The sequence below is a fragment of the Phascolarctos cinereus genome, unplaced genomic scaffold (genome assembly GCF_003287225.1).
Source record: "Phascolarctos cinereus isolate Bilbo 61053 unplaced genomic scaffold, phaCin_HiC Scaffold_5;HRSCAF=322, whole genome shotgun sequence".
Taxonomy (NCBI): Eukaryota; Metazoa; Chordata; class Mammalia; order Diprotodontia; family Phascolarctidae; genus Phascolarctos; species Phascolarctos cinereus.
Window position 1 is genome coordinate 176,306,724 of NW_027555958.1, and position 25,220 is coordinate 176,331,943.

General features: G+C 40.3%; 1 protein-coding gene across 1 annotated transcript in view; it reads left to right on the plus strand.

The window, feature by feature from the left end:
- LOC110192041 (gamma-aminobutyric acid receptor subunit rho-2) overlaps window positions 1–25,220 on the plus strand; it is a 63,497-nt gene that overhangs the window by 28,562 nt on the left and 9,715 nt on the right. The window contains exons 3-8 of the mRNA XM_020963074.2: window positions 3,731–3,798; window positions 6,482–6,705; window positions 8,907–8,989; window positions 9,199–9,339; window positions 16,690–16,842; window positions 18,500–18,696. Of these exons, the coding sequence (XP_020818733.1) occupies window positions 3,731–3,798; window positions 6,482–6,705; window positions 8,907–8,989; window positions 9,199–9,339; window positions 16,690–16,842; window positions 18,500–18,696 (866 nt within the window). The remainder of the gene's footprint in view (window positions 1–3,730; window positions 3,799–6,481; window positions 6,706–8,906; window positions 8,990–9,198; window positions 9,340–16,689; window positions 16,843–18,499; window positions 18,697–25,220) is intronic.

Genomic DNA, 25,220 nt, shown 5'->3' on the forward strand with positions numbered 1-25,220 from the left:
TACTATGCTGCCTAGCTGATCATAAGATCATAGAATTAATAGGATTTGAGCTGGGACTTTAGAGGTCATTTAATTCAACTTCCTCATTTTCCAAATGAGGAAAATGAGACCCATGGAGGTCAAATAGCTTGTTCAAGGTCATGTTAGCAGAGTCAGGATTCAAACCCAAATCCATTGATCTTTCTGAGGATATTAGGATGTCTTGACATCAGGCTCAGATTTCACCTCCTGCTGATGGAGAGGGTCTTTGTTGGCTATGACAAGATGTCCAAGCTGGATTTTACCATCTACCCAGTCCTATAGGTAACCCCAGCTATAGCAGGACCCTGCAACTCTACCCTGACCACATTGAAGCAATCATGTTGTGCCTTCATGGCAGATGATGAGGCTGTCTATGACATCTACCGCTGGAACCTAGGCATCAGCCACCCTGCTATGTGCCAACTTCAATGAGCTAGATCATTTCTTTCTTTTTTTTTTTTTTGGTGAGGCAAATGGGGTTAAGTGACTTGCCCAGAGTCACATAGCTAGTGTCTGAGGCCGGATTTGAGCTCAGGTCTTCCTGACTCCAGGGCCAGTGTTCTATCCACTGTGCCACCTAGCTGCCCCTAGATTATTTCTTACTTTACTACCTCTCTGCATTTCCATGGAGCTCTCAATGTGTACTCCACAGAGTTCCAGATCAACCCCATGCCTTGCCCTAAAAAACACTTCCCCCTGGTCACGTACTCATCCGTTATCTGCTGAGGTCTGTTGTGAACTGTTCTCAGTGGCTGAGATCTGCAGTGATTGCTTTGAGCCCTCCAAAAGATGGTGAAGTGTGACCCATGTCAAAATAAGTACGTGACCCGTTACATCCTGTATCTAATAATGTCATTGCCATCATTTTCATGATTAAGAGCAAGCCAACCATTCAGTTTAGACTGGTATCCCACTGACATCAATTACTAGCCATTAACTCTAGGGTCTGGGGGAAATCTGGCTAAAGTTCAATGGGGAGTATCCATACTAAATGATACCAAAGCCTGGGTCTGCTGAGATCCCAAGTTTGATCTGATGTATGCCAAGTGGGCATTTGTGCATTAGTATGTAGGGAAAGGAGCCTTGGGAGAATTTGGCTGCCCCTGAAAAGGATTATGGGGAAATAGGGACAGAATTTATAGAGGGTCAAGGTGAAAGTAAGGAATTCCAAAAGGCACTTAGCAACCAAGCCCATGTGGAATGAACACTATTTGTTATCTATCTTTTCCCCTCACCACAAATTAAATCTTTCCTCACTTGAAAAAAAGTGGGAATGGGATCCTTTTAGGAGGACGTAGGTCTTGGGCAAGCAGGCCCTAGACTTTAAATACCCCAGTACCCACAGTCAGAAGTAAGTCAGGTAAGGATGAACATGGAATGGGAGAATTCTTTTGGTATTAGGGGCTGTCTTTGTGGATTCAACAGTCATTTTGTTTCTGCTTATATGACCCCTGCTCTTCCCATTAGGGGACCTAGTTTGGCCAACCTACATCACTAATTAATTTGAACAACTTTATCCAGTTGGCTCCAGAGGGACTCAGAGATCAAAAAGGAAAATTAGAGAGGAAATCCACAGCAGGGTATGAGTAAGAACATCACTATTTGTATAATGGAGGCAAAAAGTGCATCAGACTGTAGAGCCACTGTTAGTCAAATGGATAATGGGGTTAGAGATCTGCATGGATGTTATGAGGCATGATATGCTCTTGACTCTTGTCAAGGAACATCTAGTAATAAAGGAAACTCTGGAATAGAAATAAACTGGTCTGGATGTGTGTTTTGAATTGTAATCCATTCTGCCATGATGGGAACTTCATGTCATAGAACTAGTTCCCTTGGAAAGAGAAAAACTGATGCTACCTGCTGGGAAGCTGAGAAGATTGCAGACAAGGTGACCTTGGGGAAGATACTATGCACAACAGTTGAAGGGGGCTGATAATAATAATAACAATAACAACAATAATAATAATATCAATTAACATTTGAGGTTTCAAAGCACTTTACAAATTTTAGTTCATTTGATCTTAACAACAACTCAGTAAGGTAGGTTCTATTATTATCCCCATTTTACAAAAGAGGAAACTGAGGCACAGAGAGGTTAAATGACTTGCCTAGCATTATAGAGCTAGTAAGTGTCTGAGACAGTATTTGAACTCAGGTCTTCCTGATTCCTAATCCTACACTCTATCCGCTACACCACCTACCTGCCTCATTACCGGATGCCGTTGTTGGAAAAAAGTGACAATAGAACAATGGTTTTTTTTACTGGTTAGAACTGGAATTGTGATGAGAATAACTCATAGATGGGACATAGCATGTGTTGTTGTCACCACCACCTCTTCTGCTGGGAGGTCATGCATGGGAGAGAATGGTCGGTAGAATAATAAATGATACTGTGTGAGCTGAGCAGGGAACACCAATGATGAGCGACCATGAAAATCCATTAGAGATACATGCTAACAAGTCACACTAGGGGCAATACCAATTGGGAGCCTGCCCACAAAACAGCAGGAAATAATTGAGATGGTGCAGACCTTGGCATGAATTCTGTGTGAATTCTGAGTGAATCCTAATTGTTTCCTTTCGCCTGTAAACAAACCTGGTCATTTTTTTGAGCTTTGGGAACGTGTCTAATATTGAACTTGTCATCTCCCCAACCTAAACCAGATCCCACTCCCACCTTCCCGGTCTCTGCCCATGATACTATCACTCTCTTAGTCACCCGTGTACAAAACTTTTGAAGTTGAAGGGGCTCAGAGAAACATGGGCTAGGTATGGTAAAAGCAGTAGAGGGCAATGAGAATTGACTCTAGATCCTTTTCACTTGGAAATCTTGCATCTTCCTGAGTTCAACTCTAGCCTAAGTCACTTCCTACCTGTGTGACCCTGGGCAAGTCCCTTAACCCTGTTTGCCTCAGTTTCCTCATCTGTAAAATGAACTGAAGAAGGAAATGGCAAACCACTCCAGTATCTTTGCTAAGAAAATCCCAAATGGGGTCACAAAGAGTCAGAAATGACTGAAGTGACTGAACAACAACAAAACTATCAGATATTTCCCAGTGAGCCACCAGTTACCCTTTTCAAACAAGTCACTTACATGCTCTTTGCCTCAGTTTCCTCATCTGTAAAATGGGGATAATAACAGCAACTACCTCCAAGGGTTGTTCTGAGGCTCAAGATCAAATGACAATAATTGTAAAGCAGTTAGTGCAGTGCCTGGCACATAGCAAGCACTATATAAATGTTAATGTGTATATACATAGATGTGTGTGTGTGTGTGTATACTGGGATCAGAGTCATAACATTATATATATAATTATTATATAATTGTATGTTATGTATTATAATTGTATAATATTATATAATACATGATGTTATGATTCTACATGCTATTATTGATATACATTGATTATGATTATACTTGATACTATTGTACAATTATGTATTATATATTATAATTATATAATATTATCATATGATACATGATATTATGATTCTGATCCCAGTACCATTAATAACATGATCACTGACTATGAAAACCAATCAGAGGATTCAGAATGAGGGACCCTGTTTCACTTTTAAATCCGTCACCAAGTGACCGAAGATTCAGCTAAGTACCAGGAACACTAGTGGAGAAAGCCGCTCGGTGAGTGTGGCACATGGTTATAAAAGACTAGTCCTTAAACAGTTTGGTTTTGTTTTTCTACAGGCCCTGCAATTCCTGTTGGCGTGGATGTGCAGGTGGAAAGCTTGGACAGTATCTCAGAGGTGGATATGGTATGTAACTATAACATGAGGCTAATCTTGCACAATCAGTAAGGAATCTAATGCTCTAATGAGCATTAGAAAGGACCACGTAACTGGAATCAGCACTGCCATTTGTCCAAATTGTGCATCTGGGCAGGGAAATGGGTACTCAAAAATGACAAACACAGTATAACAGAAAGAACACCGGACTTGGAATCAGGAATCTTTCCAATTTCAACTCTGCCATTGGACACAAGTGTCTCCAAGCCTCAGTTTCCTCATCTGTAAAATAGGGATAGGTGAGGGACCCAAGAGATCATCTCCTTTAACCCCTTTATTTTATGGATGAGAAAACTAAGGCCCAGAGAGGTGAAAAGGGACTGTCCAAGACCACACAGGTAGTCAAAATGTCAAAACCAGGATTTGAACCCAGGTCTTTTCATTACAGAGTACCTCCATAAATTTCCATTTCCCTGTTGTAAGCATGTTCACTTGGTTGCCCCCCAAGCTTGGAACGCTTTCACTCTTCATCTCTACCTCCTTGCTTCCCTGGCTTCTTTCAAAGCCCAGCTAAAGTCTCACCTTCTACAAGAAGCCTTTCCTGGTCCTCCTTAATGCTAGTGCCTTTCCTCTGTTGATTATCCTGTATTCATTTTGTTTGTAAGTAGTCATTTTCATGTTGTCTCCCCGAATTAGACTGAGTTTCTAGAGATCAGGGACTGTCTTTTGCCTTTTTTTTGTATCTCAAGCACTTAGCACAGGTTCTGTCCCATAGTAGGTGCTTAATAGATGCTTGTTGACTGACTGATTGACTACAAAGCCAGGGCTCCTTCCATGGCACCATGCTTCTTCTCTTCTTGTACAGAATGTGCCTCAATAAAAATCTGCAATAAAGAGAAACTGAGGTTCAATTTATCAGCAAGGCTAGGAACTGCCAATAAAAGGGGCTCAAGCCCCTTAATAGCCAAGGACCCCTGTGACAGGTGAAGCAACTCTTTTATACAGTTGGTTACATAAGGTACCAGAAATTCAAATTAAATTAAGACTGTGTTTGGTTTACCATGAAAATGAAGGGTGGGCTTACATTTAGCTTGACTCAGAGAGGAGATTTCCAGGCTCCAGGGCAACAGGGAAAAGTACAGAGTTGACTCACGAACTTGGAAAGTCTTGTGTTGGGCAAACATACTATGACTAGCTTAACTCTTTCTATTCCCTCCCTCCCCCATTCCTTGATGAGCAAAACCTTACAGATTTTGAGTCTTTGTGGTCAAGCTGTAGCCTATAGGAATAGGGAAGTTAAACTCTCACAAACTCTACCACTGAGGCCTTTACAATCAAGTTTAAGTTTGATCCGTAAATAGCGATTCTAGTGGTTAGAAACAATTCTTAATCAGTGCTTCAATAGATAATTAATGAACAATAGAAAATAAAGTGGGATGTCAGTTTTCAATTTTACCCATAGCTCACCCCATTGCTAGGAAGAAAGCTCTTTGTAAGCCCTGTTTGAGCCTGAGCTCTGCTTGCTGTCATTTGAAGTTTGCTCAGAGCTCTGTCTGTTGGAGGCTCTGCTTTGATGTCCTTCTCCCATTTCATGATGGCACAGAGGTTTTTGCATGGTCTGGTGCTAGCTGACTAACCCCCTCCCCCTCCAGGAAAAACATAGCACATGTTTGAGAGAGGTGTAAAAGAGAGAGGTCTGTGGGAAGCTAGAATACAAAGTGCCAGGCCATTTGTAATATTCTAGTTTAGTCTCCTGCTTCAGGCTGGGGAAAGTGTCAGAACTGGGCCTGGCCTGACTCTTTCCAGTCTCGTCACCTTGGGAGCTCAAGTGTAGATACATATCCGGTGGTTGGAACCCTTGTTTAACAGGCCTAGTATTAGCCTACCTTCTGGAGGGTACTTCTTGACCCATAGGAACAATTCAAGTGGACTGTAGCATGGGTTGACCTCATTAGACCGAAAGCTGGGTCCAGTCCTCTAGAATGGAGGTGACCCACAGCTACTATATGGCCATTCACACACAAGGGGATCTGTGATCAATAGCACTTCTGTTGGAATGTGAAAGAGCTGTAAGGGGTATTTGATAATCCATAAAAAGAGGTGTCTGTTGTTCTGGTGGTGGTCACTTTCTTTTTTTTTGGCTAGGCAATGGGTTTAAGTGACTTGCCCAGGGTCACACAGCTAATAAGTGTCAAGTGTGTAAGGCTGAATTTGAACTCAGGTCCTCCTGACTCCAGGGCTGGTGCTCTATCTACTGTATCACCTAGCTGCCCCTTGAGAGACAGTCCCTGCTCTCAAAGGAGCTTACAATATTTTTTTTTTTTGGTGAAGCAATTGGGGTTGAGTCACTTGCCCAGGGTCACACAGCTAGTAAGTGTCTGAGGCCAGATTTAAACCCATGAAGATGAGTCTTCCTGAATTCTTATTTTCCTTCAAAGCCCAGAACTCCTACAGAGGCCTTTTCTGATTCCCCAGTTGTTAGTGCTGTCTATCTTTTGAAATTACCTTGTATTGTTTTGTTTTTTATTCCCGTTTGCATATTGTATTTCCTTAGTAGAATGCAAGCTCTTTGAGGACAGCAACTGTTGCATTTCTGTCTGTATTCCCAGCATTTAGCACAGTGCTTGGCACATAGCAGGCACTTAATAAATGCTTGTTTAATTGGATTGGATTGAAGTCATTGCCTAGTGTCCTTTCCTTCTACCTCTTGCAGGATTTTACAATGACTCTCTACCTGAGGCATTATTGGAAGGATGAACGCCTCTCATTTCCCAGTACCACTAATAAGAGCATGACATTTGATGGGAGGCTAGTGAAGAAAATCTGGGTCCCAGATGTCTTCTTTGTTCATTCCAAAAGGTCGTTCACTCATGACACCACAACCGATAACATCATGCTCAGGGTGTTCCCAGATGGTCATGTTCTTTACAGCATGAGGTAAGGCACCCCATCCAACCGTGTTTTCCCAACAGGTAACATCTGGAGATCTGCTTAGGTATTGTAGCCTCCAAGATATTACAGCCCCTCTGAGGTAATCAGCAACATCTCCTTGGGGTTAAAAAACTGGCCGGGCTTCAGAGAAAAGTCATGTAAGCCAAAGTGGTTTCTGGCTAAGCCAAAGAGATGCAGACTAGAAAGATGAACTTGTTTAAGGGGGGGTTGGATAAATCTGTGCTAGGTTATTTAAGGGAAGTCCCTAGTGTAACACTGGTGGGTGCTACTGTGAAAAATAGAGTGAATCGGCCACTACGTTACTCCTTCTCTTTGCTGGGTAAGGGGTAGAGCTGACTCATTTCTGTCTCCTTCCTGGAGGTGGGGGGTGGGAGGAGGAGTCAGTTTAGGGCATTATCTTTTCTCCAGTTATTATTTTCTCCTCCTTACCTCTTTCTCTCTGAATAATTAATCGGCCACAATTTGTAGTACTTAGCTCACTTTTAAGCAAAGGAGCACTATAAAGGTCTTCAATTCTATGTGATCCCGTTCTCCATTTTATGAGTTTATGAGATTTTATGAGGCAGAAGAAAACTTATGACAATCACAATAACTTAGAGCGAGCAAATTTCCTAACATTCAGACAGAGTTTTGGCTCTCTGCCCTGATTTAAATTTTTGCTTATCTCTAGCTAACTCCTGGCCTCCTTATGGTTGAGGGGAAAAATTAGGAAACAAGAAATGTTTTAGGTAAATAAATAGCAGAGTAAATTATGATAGCATATCTCTGTTCTTTTGAAATTGAAGTTATGGAGAACAAGTCTACCTCCTCTCCCTTTGGTGCCATGTTGGAGTCAGAGTACCAGGTTGTGAACCATTGGCATTTTTCACAGGTTTGCTGAAGCTGACATTCAGAGAATTCTGGAAGGTCCAGGCAGATCCCCAGGCAAATTATCACTGTAGGTCCATGGTGTGGCTTTTCTTTAGCCTTTCATTTAGGTAGACGAAGCATTAGTGAATAGTGTAGTGGCTAAGTAGGATTGGAATGGGAAAGGCCTGGGTTCAGATCCTAATTCTGATACTTATTAGCTTTGTGACCCTGGACAGGTCACTTAATAGCTAAACTGCCTAATGTTCAGCTTTGAAATCATAGACCAAACAGAGGTCCTAATTTCCTTTTGTAATTAAGAAGAAACAGGAGGATGAAGGGTCTTAAGCCCATGTCTTATGAAGATCAGTTGGAGGACCTGGGCAAATTTAGCATGGGGACAAGAAGACTCAGGGGCCATTACATAGTTGTCAAGCATTTGAAGTCCTGTTGTGCGGAGGAAGGTTTAGATTTGTTCTGTTTAGCCCCAGAGAATAGAAACAGGAGTGATGGGTAGAAGATGCAAAGGAACAAATTTAGACTTAATGCAACTAAAAACTTCTTAACAATTTTCGTTGTTATTCAGTCATGTCCAACTCTTTGTGATCTCATTTGGGGTTTCTTGGCAAGGATACTGGAGTGGTTTGCCATTTCCTTCTCCAGCTTATTTTCTAGATAAGGAAACTGAGGCAAACAGGATTCAGTGACTTGCCCAGAGTTACACAGCTAGCAAGTGTCTGAGGCCAGTTTTGAACTCAGGAAGATGAATCTTCCTGACTCCAGGCCTGGTGCTCCATCCACTGTGCCACCCAGCTGCCCTCTTCTTAACAATTAGACCTGGTCAAAAGTGGAATGGGCTGCTTTGAAAAAAATGGTCAATTCTCTCTTCTTAGAGGTGTTCAAAAAGAAACTGGAACCCTCCATAATGTATGTAGAGCATATGAAGTATGGAAATTCCTTTCCTAAAATGCAATGAAGATTCCTTTTGTTGGCCTTTGAGATCCTATCTTATTCTTAAATTCTGTGATTCTTTGAGAATAGGGAACATACATAAGTAAAGCCCTTACTCCAAATTACATGGTAAGTTAGTGGTAAAGACCCACAAACCATGGCCAATTATTTCATTAATAGAAGGTTTGTGTGTGTGGTTTTAACATTCTAAGGTCTGTAAACCACTGTAATGTATATACTGGGTTTTGAAACTCTTTAAAAAAGTAGTAAAGAGATGGCCTTTCTCCCATAATCCCCTTGTTCTAGCCATGGTAAAAGTTAAAAAACAAAACAAACAAAACAACTCTCTTTAAAAAGCCAACCCCCCCCTTTTTTTTTTAATTCTCTAGGATTACAGTCACTGCAATGTGCAACATGGACTTCAGTCACTTTCCCTTGGACTCACAGACATGCTCCTTGGAGCTAGAAAGCTGTAAGTGGTTTCCTTCTCTTAAATTACAGGCCTTCCTTCACCGAATGACTTCCATGCCTTTTGTGACTTTCTGGCTACCCCTAGTTTAGTGTGACCTGCCAGCAAGAAGCACTGTTTAGTTCAAGATTGGTCCATGTTTTGTCTTTTGCAAGATTCTGGTTTAAAAACAATGCAATCAAATTCCCTCTCTTCCCTGCTCCCTCTCTAAGATGCATACACAGATGAAGATCTGATGTTGTACTGGAAGAATGGGGATGAATCCCTGAAAACAGATGAGAAGATTTCCCTGTCCCAATTTCTGATTCACAAGTTTCACACGACGTCCAGACTGGCTTTCTACAGCAGTACAGGTATTGTATCTTTGCCCCTGCTCAGCAGAGCACAAGGGAAAGAAACCTCATGAAAATGATTCCCCCGTTTACCTTTGCTGAGCAACATGGAGGTGGCATTTCTGCAGTTGGGACAGCTGAGATGGCCTAAACATCTTATTACTAGCTCTTCCTTTATTGCAGTATTCACTATCACCAGGCTAAGCGCAGTCAGGCCTCCTAGGCCAGACCAACAAACACAAAGAAACTTTGTTAGGAGGGATGAGTACTAGACCAGGAGAGAAAGGACCTCACTAGGAAGTCAGGCCTCTGCCACCTACTAACTTTCCAAATGGCCTTGGGCAAGTCACTAAACTTCTCTGGAACTCAGTTTCCTCATCTGTAAAATGAGGGAGATTGCAATAGAGTTAAAGGCCCTTCCTACTCTCATCCACTTTAGTGCAGGCCCTTATCACCTCCTAAGCTTGATTATTACAGTAGCCTAGTGGTGGGTCTGCCCACTTCAAGTCTCTCCCCATTCCAATTTATCCTCCATTTAGCCCCCAGAATGATTATTCTAAAATGGAGGTCTGATTATGTCACTCCCCATTCTCTTCCCCACAACTAAACACACACACACACACACACACACACACACACACACACACACACAATTCCAGTAGGTCCCTGTTGCCTGCAGGAGTAAATATGAAATGTTCTGTTTGGCATTCAGAGCCTTTCATAACGCAGCCCCCTCCTACATTTCTAGTCTTCTTACAGCTTACTCCCCAACATGTATGCTTCAATCCAGTGACACTGACATCTTGACTGTTCCATATTTACCCCCATTTTACAGATGAAGAAACTGAGGCAAACAGAGGCTTAAGTAACTTGCCCAGAATCCCACAGCTAGTAAGTGTCTTGGGCCAGGCTTGAATTCAGGTCTTCCTGACTCCAGGCCCAGGGCTCTATCCACTGTTCCACTTAGTATCTACCCACTTTCTGTACCTTAGTCTGTTTTCATCAATAAAATGGAGATAAACATATTTGTATTTCCTATTTCACTGGGTTGTGGTGAGGATCAAATAATATTAAATAATAATAAATTAATAATGTAATTCATAAACAATACATTAATTTATTCACATCAAAGTTAACTAATTTAACATTAATGAAATAAATTGATGTTAATAACAAAAAACATAACCTGCTGTTTAAAAGTTAGCATAATTATTAAACTTTGGGTAGGGATGTGCTGATAAATGTTTAACAGACTCTCCTGGGGAGGAAAAAGTGCACATGATACACTTTTTTTTTAATCTTTCAGCTTTACTTTTTTCCCCCCACTTAATAGTATTTTATTTTTTCCAATTACAAGTGAAGATAGTTTCAACATTTGCTTTTATAAGATTTTGATTTTATCCAAATTTTTTTCTCCCTCCTTCTTTCTCCTCTCTCCTCCTCAAGAGAGCAAGCAATCTGTTATAGGCTATCATGTATAATCATATTAAACATATTTCCACATTAGTCCACAGGATGCACTTTTAAATTTAATCTACATTAGTAACATTTTCTCCATCACTTTCCTATCTAGTCAATCAACAAAGCAATCAATAAAGCCCTGATTTGTAGCATTTCTTTTTTTTCTCTTCTTTTTTTTGCGGCAGTTGGGGTTTTAAGTGACTTGCCCAGGGTCAACACAGCTAGTAAGTGTCAAGTGGTTGGTCTGAGGCTGGATTTGAACTCAGGTCCTCCTGACTTCAGGGCTGGTGCTCTATCCACTGTGCCCCCTAGCTCCTCCGATTTGTAGCATTTCTAAGATGTAAATGTTCACATTGAAAATTTAGCAATTGGGAGTACAGTGGATAGAGCATCAGCCCTGGAATCAAGATGGACCTGAGTTCAAATTTGGCCTCAGATGTTTACTACCTGTGTGACCCTAGGCAAGTCACTTAACCGTGATTGTCTCCAAAGAGAAAAAAGAAAAGTTAGCAATTGGCTATCTTGAGCTGGCTTCAGTATATTTTGCTATTGGGTGAAAATATTGGTTCCAAGGAAAGTTAGAACAGTAACTATAAAACAGGCAGAAACTGTGTGAACATAATCACCCTGGATTGGAGTCAGAAGGTATGGGTTCAAATCCTGGCTTTGTCACCTATTGCTGTGTCATCTTGGGAATGACACATCATCTCTCTAGGCCTCTTTCCTCATCTGTAAAATGAGAGATGGAAGCAGGTGGAAATAAATGACCTCTGAAGTCTGTTCCAACTCTGAATCTATGGCCCTATGATATTTCAAGTCAGACTTCAATTCAGTGAATATTGTTGAGCATCGAAGATATGTGAGCACCTCAGGGGACAGAACCCCCATTAGGGAAACAAAATCTGTCCTGCTTTTTGATATGTCGCTTTACCCCAGGTGCTCTGGGTCTTTTTTTAATTTTAATGGCCAAATCCATGCTTCCACTTTGGAAAAGAATTCAGCTAATTGTTCCAAAATTCCCCTTTCACTTTTTCTCCTCAACCTTCTTTTTCATAGAGTTCCGAAATATCAGAGTTAGAAGGATCTCACTAATCCAAACTGCTCCCATCTAAGATTCCCTTCTACAAGCACCCCCAAAAGTGACGGTCTGGTCCTCTGAGAATTCTATAGCAATAGACAAATGGAGGCAGCTACAGGTCAATGGAATGGTTAAAGGCTGTCTTAGGGGGAGGAAGTGAGGACGTTTCATTCTCTTTTCTTCCCCCCCCATGACCTCCCACTTTTTATCTTGTGCAGAGATGGCTCATCCTCCGTGTCCCTCTGTAGTACACTCCTTTCTTTCATTCTGCTATGTGATTAGGCTTCCTTGCTCTATTCTTGGCAAGTCCGAACCATAATAACAGTACTCTTTTGAGATCCTGCTGCACTACAGAGTTGGATGTTTTGGTCTTCTCTGTTTCACTAACCTTTCATTGGGAGTTTTCAGTGGTCTTGGTTTATTTTCCTCTTCAGATGAGTTACTCTATACCACCCAGGCGAGCCTGCCATCACAGTGGTAGCCCAGTAATTGTTATCTTGATGGCCTCTCTGGGGACGCCTGGTGCTCATTTTTAAAGCCCCTGGATTTAATCCCTGTGTTTCTAAGGCAACTATCACCTTAGCACTAAGACAAAGGTATCAGAATACTTCATAAAGGGAGCACTTACTCCCTCCAAAAACAGGCACCATGCAAATCCAAGGTTTAGTGGGATTTCACAGGATCACAGAACCCTGCAGCCGTAAAGGGAGGGAGGCTACTGAATCCATTTATTTCAACACTACCCACTTCAGATGAATGGGAAAAAAGGGGAATAATTAGGATGAACTGACTTCATGGAATGAATGATAAATGCTGTATGAAATATACCCTGAGTTCACTCACTTGCTTGAATATAACCTCACACTAACCTTGGGTTTTTTTGCTGTTTAGTCCTTTACAATCAAATCTGACTCTTAGTGACTCCTTTTGGGATATTCTTGGCAAAGATACTGGAGAGGTTTGTCATTTTCTTCTCCAGCTCATTTTACAGATAAGGAACTGAAGCAAACAGGGTTAAGTGACTTGCCCAGGGTCACAAAGCTGGTAAATGTCTGAGGCCACATTTGAACTCAAGTCTTCCTGACTCTAGGCCTGGCACTCTATCCACTGTGCCGCCTAGCTGGCCCCATACTAACCTGCCCCCCTCCTATGTTTGAACAAACAATGAAGCATGCAGTTAGAAATATAACTAGGGCAGAGTAGTTGAGACTTTGCCTCAAGCACTGACATCTAGGGGGAAAGCTTACTTCCTTTACCTATAAGTTCTTGCCCTTTCAAGCATTTCAATAATATTGGGTAGGGAGAAGACTAGCCTCAGTTGAAGGTTGGGCAATGAGGTCTTGGACTGGTGGAACTTGGAGGAAGTAATAGGAGGGGAATATGCTCTGTATATCTCATCCTCTGACTGAATTTGTTTCAGGTGCTGGAATTCCTAGTTATAGTTCTGCTCTCAGTTGTCTCTATAACACAATTGCTACTTAACAGGAATCCTGCATGCTAACCATTGCTCCCGAATCCACCAGACTTATTCCTGCATCCTAACTTTGCGTTAGGTTATTCCCCCTGCCTATAATACTTTGCTTCTCCTCTCTACCTATTCAGCTCAAGTCTCCTTCTTCCATGAAGCTTTTTTCCCCTTCTATTCAGAAGATTCACATCTCCCTTCTCCTAAAGCACTTATTATCTGTGATGCTTTTTGCTTAATTAATGGACAAGGAATAGATCTGTGATTTCATTATAATTATTATGTAATAAATGTTAAAAGTATTTCATTATAAGTATAATGAGGTAGTTAAGCGGCACAGTGGATACAGCACTGGGCTAGGAGTCAAGAAGACCTAAGTTAAATCCAGCCTCAGATACTTACCAGCTATGTGACTTTGGTCACTTAACCTGTCTGCCTCAGTTTCCTCATCTGTAAAATGGGGATAATAATAGCATCTACCTCAGAGGTTCCCAAGCTTATTTGGCCTACCACCCCCTTTTCAAAAAAAAGTACTCAGCGCCCCCCCGGAAGTCCACTTTCTTTAATCCCTTAATGTTTTTTAAAAATTTTTGTCATTTCAAAAAAAATAGAAATTTTTTTTTTAAAAAAACTAATGCATCTTAAATTTAATAATTTATTGTAAATTTGTATTTTTTCTTGCACTGAAATTTTGATGATGCAGTAGTGAATCGTGTAACCATATAGTATTGCATTGTAAACAAATCATTATACTCACTCGTTCCTGCTGATGCATGCTAGACTTCCTGACAATGCACAGCACTTGCCTGCCAACACTTGGTTGTTAAGACCTGTTGGCAGACTTGACCACCGATAGGTTAAAACTTGCATTTTGTATGTTGATTTGGAAAATAATGTAATCACTACGACTTTAACTCTGTTATGCAACAGATAAAACATGTATGGACAGTTTTTCAAAATTTTCTTCTCTTCTCTTCTTTCCTTATGCTTCCATTGCCCCGTTATTTTTATTGAAAGTCCCCTGGTTGTACCTGATGCTACTACACCCCACCCATCATTCCAGCAACGCACCCCCCCCTTAGGGAGTGGTATTACCCACTTTGGGAACCTATGATCTACCTCATAGGGCTGTTGTGAGGATTAAATGAGATAATTGTAAAGTGTTTAGTACAGTGCCAGGCACATAGTAAGCATTATATAAATTACCATATATATTATTACAAGTAGTTCCAAATTGAGGAAACTCCCTTTACCGATGCAGGTTGGCACCTTCTTTGCAACTTCTTATTTTAGCTAGCTGCCTAGAACTGAGAGGTTAAATGTTTTGCCCAGGGTCGTACAGCCAGACTGGAACTTGCATGTTCCTGGCCTCAAGGCTGGACTCTCTATCACCAATGTCATGCAGCTTCTCTTAATTAATAATGTCTTTGTTTCTTGACTGGTATGTAGATTTTTTTTCCCTTAAGCTTTTTGAGGGCAAGGACCATGTTTTATGTGTCTCTTGAGCCTCTCAACTGACTAGCCTAGTACTGAAAGATAACCAGAATAGGGTAAGGCAAATCTGTTTTAAAAAGCCATTGAAATGTGATAGATATGCTTTTATAGCTTCTGTCCTCTTTACATATGCTACCTTTCCTCAGGACCAACATTTTCACTCAACAATTTAATAACTAATATGTATCACTTAATATTTTACCTTTTCAAGTCTGTCCTTACAACTACTAATTGGTGAATTATTCTATTTCCCTGCCTTCCTTTCCCACTTCCACTCCAATGAAATAGATACTTTTCTGAAAGGATGTTATATGAATGAGGGATTAGATTTAGGAACAAGTTTTACAGCCCAGAAGAGACTTTAGAGGCTGCTTAGTCCAACCCCAATTTTGCTGAGAAGAGCTAAGTCATTCATAGTTGATCATCATACAATGTTGTTGTTACTGTGTATAATATTCTCCTGGTTCTGCTCATTTCACACTGCATCAGTTCACGTAAGTCCAGGTTTTTCTGAAATCCATCCGCTCAGCATTTCTTATAGGACGGTAGTATTCCATTGAACTCATATACCATAGCTTGTTCAGTCATTCCCAATTGATGGGCAATCCCTCAGTTTCTAATTTTTTGCCACTACAAAAAGAGCTGCTATAAATACTTTTGTACATGTAGGTCCTTTTCCTTTTTTTATGATCTCTTTGGGATACAGACCTAGTAGTGGTATTGCTGGGTCAAAAGGTATGCATATTTTGCTTGCCCTTTGGGCATAGTTCCAAACTCTCCAGAATGCCAGCCCCCTAATTTTACAGATGCTAAGTCCCAGAGGATTTAAACCCAGCTCCTGTACTTCCAAGAGCAAGTGTTCTTTCTGGCACTAGAGAGGAAAAAGTAGGAGCAACAAGTGAAAATTTCAGAGAAAAAAAATTCAGCTAAATATAAGAAAACATGGGAGGCTGTGGATTCTCCATTAGTAGAGAAATATCCCAAATGGGGGCTAGATGACTGCTCAAAGGAAATGTTGAAGAGAGGATTCTTATTCAGGTATAAGGTGACCTTGGAGGTCCCTTCTGTCTCTGAGATTCATTGCTATTTGGTGACATTCACTATTTTTTCATTTTTCATAGGAAGGACTTTTCTCAGTATCAGACTATGAGTTGGTGATAGAACTAGGCTAAGGCCATAATTATTACTTTTATCATCTTTTTTCCCCCTGCAGTATACACAGAGATTAAGAAATTGGCTTCAAATCGCTTTGTCAATGAGCCAAGTATTAGAGCCCAACTTCTTGACTCTATCTAAGCTATTTTCACTAGACGCTACAGGTTAAGGCCCCAGTTTCTCATGATTGTGGCTGTGTAGTATTGCTCTCTTTCTGAAGCTAACCCAGCATCTCCCCCAATTTAGCATATTACTTGGGGATATTATATAGAGTTAGATAATTTGAATTAATAGATTTATGAAAGCCAGCCATGAGTACATAATAAGAAGTGTTTTGACTTCTTTGAAATACCTCTATGTCTATTTTTTGATTTGTGATTTAATTGGTTTAAATCTATATTGAACTGAAATAATTTCTATATCTATCAATCTCTAAAATCCTAATGGATATTTATATTTATGTCTATGTCTGTATTTAAGTCTAGAACTGAAAACCTATTAGATATACAATTCCAGTTCTCCTTACAACTATAGATATAATTTATTCAATGGGATTTTTAAAAAGTGAGCACTTCATTCATTCATGAAAGATATAAGCATATTTTTAAAAAATCTGATGAAAGTGAGAAATTTGGGAATGAGAAAGTATGTTAGGAAAGGTGACTAGGGTTTTTTGCCTCAAATTATACTTCATTACGTTATTTCTCCTGGTTAACAGGATGGTACAACCGACTATACATTAACTTCACCTTGCGTCGCCACATCTTCTTCTTCTTGCTCCAAACCTATTTCCCTGCTACCCTGATGGTCATGCTGTCCTGGGTGTCCTTCTGGATTGATCACAGAGCTGTGCCTGCCAGAGTTTCACTGGGTAAAAAGATATTTCAATAAGTTCAGAGTGATGTCAATTATCCACTGTATGAAAAAACATGTAAACTCCTCCTCAGATGCATTTTGTACAGTTGTTGCCCAAGCTGTACAATTTGTGAGTTATGGCTTTGCTGAGACAAGTAAAAAAGAAAACCTGAGGGAAACAAATGATTAATGAGAGAAAAAAGTGTAACGTGTTGTACCCAACATTGCCATATTGATTTAGACATCCTTCCACAGATTATCAGACACCAGATGATTGAAACAAAGGAGACAGAGAATGTTCAGATGCAATATTAAAGCTAGCCTTTACTAAAATGGTGTTGTAATCTGAGGTCTGAAGAGGTTGAGCTATAGCTATTCTCATGACACTGTTGTAATTTCTAAGTCTGAGCATTTCTTAAAAATGTTTTACAAAGGGTATCATGGTGCAATAGGAAGAGGGTTGGATTTGGAGAAGGAAGGACCTGGATTTGAGTTCTGGCTTTATCATTTAATACCTCTATGGCTTTGAGCAAGCTAGGTCACCTCTTTAAGCCTCCATTTCCTCATCTGTAAAATGAAGGTAATTCTTACCTGTTTTACCTTGGCCAAGATACCTCACCTCTCTGGGTCTCAGTTTCCCCTGCTATATAATGAAGAAGTTGAACTAGAATGTTGAGGTGCAAGGTGTATGCGTGTGTCATGGTATCGTCCTGGAAGTATTCACTCAGCCTCTCTTAGATCACGTAAAGGCATTTATTCCAGGTAACACACCAAGCAGACTCCTCCTTAAGGGAGCCAGCCCCTTAAGGAAGGTGGGCTCTTTAAGGGAGGCAGCAGCTTAAAGGAAATGCCTCCTTAAGGGAGATGCCCCCTAGCTAAGAGAAGCTAGGGATTCCTATAGAGGAAATGTGCCCTGTGGGCAGGGAGATGAGGTAATCAGGAATATGCAGGCAAGGGAAGGTAGCTCAGAGTTTTGCTTCTATTATCCAGTTGATTTACTCAGGATGAAGGGGTCCCTGTTAGTTTCATTATTTCATTAACCAGCCTATTTGAATCTCATCATCTCTTTGACCGTCTATTTGCCTAGGAGAGAGCTGCCCATGTTTTTCTCATCAAGAAGACTTCTCAAGTCTCAATCTACATTCTGGAACAGGATCTTTCTGAAACATTTCTGACTCTTAGCAAATATGAGGCAAAACACTGGTTATCTTGGGGAGGTGAAACATGTTCTGCCAGGGAAATGATCCTGTTGTTTGAGGGTTAGATCCTGAGGATTCTGGTCAGGGGAGGTGGTGAGGAAAGCATATGGTACTTGTGAGTCATGAATCACATTAATAGTTTTGTAAGGAATCAAAATTTAAGCCAAATTTTAATTTTTAATCTTATTTTTATTGTTTTTTTTGTTCATCACTTTCATTTCATTCCATTCCATTCCATTTCCTCTTCCTTCTCCTACCCAAGGAATCATCCCTTATAGTAATAAAATTATTTAAGAAAGACAAAAAGCAGCCAAGCCAATAACTCATCAGTCATATATGATGGTATAACCAATATTCCATACCATAGTCCCCCACCTCTTCAAAGAGGGTTAAAGAGATTAAGACATTTCAAAAAAAAAACCCAAAACATGCGAATTCGGTGTCTGAACTAACTTTGTCTGGGGGCCTTTCCAGGTAGTACAACTGTCCTCACCATGTCTACAATCATCACTGGTGTTAATGCCTCCATGCCCCGTGTCTCCTACATCAAGGCCGTGGACATCTACCTGTGGGTCAGCTTTGTGTTTGTATTTCTCTCCGTGTTGGAGTACGCAGCCGTGAACTACCTGACCACCGTACAGGAGCGGAAGGAGAGGGAGCTTCGAGACAAGGTGAGAAGGAAAATTTCCCCTATTTGGTTTGCCTAATAGAAAGATAATAACAAGGATTTATTCAGTGCTTATTTTGTACCAGGCACAGCTTTAAGTATTTGGTATACAAATATAATAGTAAAAAGAAAGTTCCTGCCCCCAAGGAGCTTACTTTCTAATGAGGGAAGATGATACATAAAAGAGAGCTGAAAAGGGTTGGGGAAGGGTGGAGAATGTACTCTGATGAGGGATTGGTGGCAAAAACCACAAGAGTCACAGCTGAGAGGGAACTGAAGCATGGCCAGCCTGGGACCATCCCTAAAATGGAAACCTCAAATGAAAGGAACTCACAAATGAAAGAAGAGGGCTGGTAGGATGGAGAGATGTTTTAGGATGGGAAGGTCTAAGGTGCTTAGAGAAATCCCAGGGAGAGAAGGCAAAATCTGGAAAGTTAGAAGCGTAGCTGGGAGGAGAATGGGGAAAAGAGATGCACATGTAAAGAAATTCAAACTGAAAGGATACTTGGCAGAAAAGTTCCCAGCTAAAAGGGCCACCAGAAGAAGTGCTTCCTTGTCTTATGAGTCAAACCAACCCTGCTTCTCTTCCCCAAAGTGAAGGAGAATGGAAGAATCTTAGAATGTGAAAAGCTGTTGGTTCAGAGTGGTCTGGCCCACAGAAAAGTTTAGGCACCCTTCTGAGGATCTTTTGTCTCATTGGTAAATATAAAAACTTTAGAGAAAAGACAGATTCCAATGGAAGAGTTGTGTAAGAGAACCATGCTCACATGGGCCTGTAGTACAGGGTAAGAAAAGCCATTTTGCTTAGAAAATAATTATAAGATACTTGTTTTATTAAAATAAGAAAAATTTGATATCCATAGACTCACAGGATATTAGAGCAGGAAATAATCTTAGAGATTACCTAGTATGTATGTATGTATGTATGTGTGTATGTATACGTACCAGTAAAGTCTTTCTTAGTTTTGAGACCTCTCTACAGGTACGAGGAAGGGTTCCATATTGGGGAAGTGGAAGTGAGGTTAAGGGAAAATGACCAGTAGAAAAATGAAAGGCAACAATAAAATTTATTTAAAATGTCTACCAGAGGTGGGGAACCTGTGGTCTTGAGGCCACATGTGGCCTTCTAGGTCCTTGGATACAGCCTTTTGGCTGAGTCCAAGTTTTACAGAGCAAATTCTTTTATTAAGGGGATTTGTTCTGTGAAGTTTGTATTCTGTCAAAGGGCTTCACTTGAGGACCTAGAGGGCCCCATGTGGCCTTGAGGCCACAGGCTCCCCACCCCTGGTCTAGACCCCGGGCAAGTCACTTCACCCTGTTTTCTTCATTTTTCTAATCTGTAAAATGAGGTGGAGAAGGAAATGGCAAACCACTCCAGTGTCTTTGCCAAGAAAACCCCAAATGGGCTCATGAAGAGTCAGACACAACTGAAACAACTGAATAACACATTCAATATGGCATAAATTTATCATATCTTTAAAGAAAGGCAACAGGGACAACTTTCCTGCTGCAAATATAGACAGAAAGCACAAACCATAAAGCTATTTTTAGTCTTTCCAGGGGACCTGAAAAATTATATTTGTCACATAGCGTTTAATAAAATGAGGCTTCAAATTAAATAAAAATGAACAGATTGCTATAATCATTTTACATGAAAAACATTGGATGCATCTACCAAGTAATCACACAAATAGAATTAAATTACATATTTAATTATTCAAAATGATTACCGTGTTTTCCTTATTACAAAGAAAAAACAAAAGGCAGTTTAGACATTTGAAGCTATTGTTCCTCTATGTTAGTAAGCACACACAATATGGACAAGATTATTGAGAATAAGGGGGCAGCTAGGTGAAGACTCATCTTCCTGAGTTCAAATCTGGCCTCAGACTTGCTAGCTATGTGACCCTGGGCAAGTCAGATACGATTGAACAACAAATAACAATAATAAGAGCAAAAGGAAAATTCTCCTGGATGAAGAATCAGAGACATGACCTTTTCCTCTTAAGATAGTCCTTTTCATGTTCCAACACATCTATTGCTTCTATTCAAAGAACCCCAGATTTGAACCCTCAGTTCTGTCTATAGGACCAAGTTCTATGATTCACATCCAATCAGTTGCCAGATCTTCCACGATTTATCTTGCTTCCATCCCCCTCTCCACTCACTCATCCTCCCCCTGCCCCCTGTTCAGGCCCTCATCACCTCCTGCCTATACTATTGCAGTAGACTCCTCAATGGTCTCCTGACTCCTCATTCGTCTCCCTGTCTCCAGTCTGTCCCTTCTTCAATCTGTCTTTCACAGAGCTGCTGTATTGCTATTTGCAAAGTGTAGATCTGACCATGTTGGTCCCCTTTTCAAGAAACTCCAGCTTGTCTCTGGGATGATATACACCCTCCTCTGTTTAGCTTTTAAAACCCTTCATAATTTTCCATATGCATCTATGCCCCAGTCAAACTGGTGTTCTGGTTCTTCTTTGTAATGACATTCTCTCTTCTATTTCTGTGCATCCCTCATGTACTCTCAATATCCCTAGTTTCCTTCAAAGCTCAGCTAAAGTGTCACATCCTACAGGAATCCTAACTGATCCTGATCCTCCTATTTGCTAATACCCTCTCCTTAGGAATCATTTTTGTTATGTAGCCCAGGCTCTGGACTATTATCACAAACCCCTATTTACACTGACTGTTTGGGTCCCCAGAGCTTGGCTAGTTACTTCTCCTCCCAGGGCACTAGGGATTGTGAGTATTTTCTAGTACTGTAGCTCATAAGCCCCAACTGTTATGCTTCTGCTATTATCGGTGAATATCAATTAGGCAGCCAGACCTAATTGGCTTTAGAAATAAGCATTTACTAAGATAACCTAGTAAGAATTGGTACAAAACATTTCTCCCCAAAGTTTAGGATACACTCTCTTACAAGTGCCTGCAGAGTCCAGGGGAAAGTGAACTCAAGCTTGGAGAGCATTCCTTCCAAATTGTGGCCAAGAATCAACATGGTTCCTGGTGGCTGGAAATCCTTTTCTTTCTTTATAGAGTCCACATGAAGTTCCCTTAAGGTATGGACAAGCTTTTCGCTGGGTTCCTTGTAGTGTCCTGAAGCTGCTCTTCCTTGTATGTCTAGAATGTCCTCAGTTCCCACTGCCACCAGCCACTGCTGTTTTGGGGACACTGCTAGTATCCTCATAGGAAGTTCAAAATCTCCTGACTTTTTGGAGGTCACTAGATCTTTCTCTGGTGGGGGGGAGGAGTGGTGGGAGGAGACAAATGCTCTTCACCTCCTCCTCTCCCCCTCACCTCAAGCTATTCCCTCTTAAGGGCATAACTGGAACTGTGTCTACCACTGAGTGGGCCTACCATTCAATGTCCTGGGTTCCAAACTAGCTTCTTTATTTTATCCAAAACTCATGGATATGACTGAATCTCTTCAGCTAATCCCAACATACTTCCTATGTAGAGCCATTTCTTTTCATCTAGTAGCTTTCATTCCTTTCAAATTGATTAAGGATTTTTGGCATTTAGCTCAATGGCTTTGATTAATTGATTCAGTAGAAGTGTTCTCACCTGATTAAGGTAGTTAACTTTAAGTGATGAAATTGATGATTGATTCAGTTGACTGTCTAACCTTATGTATATATTTTAACCTTAGGGGCAGCTAAGTGGGGCTATGGAATCCTAATGAGGCTGTCCCTAGCTCCAATATTCGAACTTCTTTAGGGGCCCCACTAAACAGCATGTCCTGATTTAACCACACAGTCTGGGCTTTGACCACACCTCAGTCCCCCCTCCCCCAATACAGCCGCTGCCTCAAGCTAGCCACTGCCCCCAGATCCAATTCAAATATTTGAACAAGTGTTTTTGTACTCAACCACAATCATATCATCCATTTAACCCAAGACAAGAACACAATAGCTGACCAATCAAAAAGCAGCAGAACCAGGATATTTGACCACCAAACCATAGAAGGGACCCCTCCACTGTTACGCAGCCCTTAACAAACCCCTCCTGCCTTTTTAATATTCATAATTTCTGTTGTATAATCAGCATCAATATACTATAAATTTGCCTGTGTTGTCTTACTTAGCTGCTGGATCTTCTTGGAACCTAGCCCACTTCTGAGGGGTGTCAATCCTTAATAAATGCATATACTTGGATTAGAGGTAGTCTGACTCTGAATTTTTTGGAATGACCCCTACCACACACCATGATAGATAGAGTTCTGAGTCTGGAGTTAGGAAGACCTCAGTTAAAATCCAGTTTTAGTGACTTACTAGCTGGGTGACCCAGGGCAAGTCACTTAATCTCTGTCTGCTTCAGTTTCCTCAACTGTAAAACGGGGATAATAATAGCACCTACCTGGCAGGGCTGTTTTGAGGAGCAAAGGAGATAACATTAGCAAAATACTTAGCACAATGTCTAACACATGGTAGGTGTTCAATAAATGTTTGTTCCCATCTCATACTTAGCTGTGTACATGTAGTTATCCCTGATGGAAGTAAACTTTTTTTAAAAATTTTTTTCCGGTACAAAATAATAGTATTTTTTTTTCCGATTACACATAAAGAAAATCTTCATCATTCACTTTTATAAGATTTTGAGTTCCAAACCTTTTTCTCCCTCCCTTCCCTCACCCCTCCCCAAGATGGCATGCAATCTGATATAGGCTATACATGTACAATCATGTTAAACACATCTACACATTAGTCATGTTGTGGAAGAAGAATCAGAACAAAAGGGAAAAACCAAGAGAAAGAAAAAACAAAACAAAACAAAAGTGAAAATAGGATGCTTCAATCTGCACTCAGTCTCCATAGTTCTTTCTCTGGATGTGGATAGTATTTTCCATCATGAGTCTTTTGGAATTGTCTTAGATCATCGTATTGCTGAGAAGAGCCAAGTCTATGAAAGTTGATCATTGCACAATGATGCTGTGTGCAGTGTTGAAGTAAGCTTCTTGAGAACAGGGATTAGTCCTTTTCTTTTTATCCTCAGCATTTAGCTTAGGGCTTTGCACATAGTAGGTGCTTAATAGATGCTTCTTGAATGAGTGAATATAATCTCAGGCAAAATCATAAAGTGTCTATATTACAGTAATGCTTTCTAAATATGACTCTTTTAGGATAAAAGAAGTGATGACTCTTTCTGCTACTGGTCTGACTGTGGCTTCCTAATAAGTAAATTTCTGATTATGAACATATTAATTTATAGCTTTAAGAAATATAGAAAAAACTAGTCCAAATGAATGACATTATGTTTCAAAACTATTGCAATTACTGGAACTCGAGAACAGAATGCATTTTGTTTTCTTTTTTGCTCTCAACTGTATCTATAGATAAACAAATCATAGCCATCAATCCTAGCATTTGTTTGCTCTCTTCCTCCTACTCTATGGGATAGAGCACAAATAGAAGCACAGAAACCAGAGATATAAAAAGCAGTGTTTGGGGAGTTCAGAGATTTGAGGTTTAAATCTTAGCTCTGCAGATTATTAGCCGAAGAGCCATAAGCAAGTTACTTTTTCTTTGGGCCTCAGTTTTCTCTGTAAAATAAGGGCATTTGATTGGGTCAGTGGTTCTGAAAGTGTCAACCACAGACTCCTGGGAGTCCCCAAGACCTTTTCAGAGTCTATGAGGTCCAAATTATTTTCATAATAATACTAGGATGTTATTATCCTATTAAGATACTCCTCCCTTTTTCAACCACACACTTTTATGAAGCTAGATTTTCTTAAGTAATATCAACCAAAACAATCTATCACAACGGTTTGCATGAGAAACATATGAGAATAAGTTGTCTTCTATCAAGCCAGACATGAAAGATTTTACAAATATTCATCTCACTAAATTTTCTTATTTTGGAAAATATTGTTATTTTTCATAAAAATATGTTATTTACAGTGACATGTTATGATTCTGTTATTATTTTTAAATGGATTAATAAATATTTAAAATGTTTATTACTTTTAATTTCTAACATGGCAGGTATTGATAGATATGACCCACCTAAACAAAAATTCTTTGGAGTCCTCAATAACTTTTTAAGAGTTTAAAGGAATCCTGAGACCAAAAAGTTTGAGAACTGTTAGATTAGCTGGTTGCTAAGGGGTCTGCCAATTTTACATCCTGTGATCTTATGAAATCTGGATTTTGTACTGGCTCTGCTTTTCATTTGCTCTTGTGGGTAAGTATTTTTCCTTCCCTGACCTTAGTTTCCTCCTCTTTAAAATGAAGGGATGGACCAGGTGACCCCTATGGCCCTTTCCAGTTCTAAACAGATGATTCCATGATATTTTGGGATTGAAAACCAGAAATCTCTAAATATGTTGAATGATGTATAAAATTCAGTTTTGTGTATTTCATAAAGCTGCAAGTATACCCATTTACCCTTCTGTGCTGTAACAGATGTGTAACACTTTGGTCCCATGGATTTATGCTCAAATTAGAAAGAACTGGACTTTAAAAGTTGGTCATTTATCCATACCTTAGCCAAAATCGAAGAAGTCAATAAACTAGACCTGGAAATAAGCTG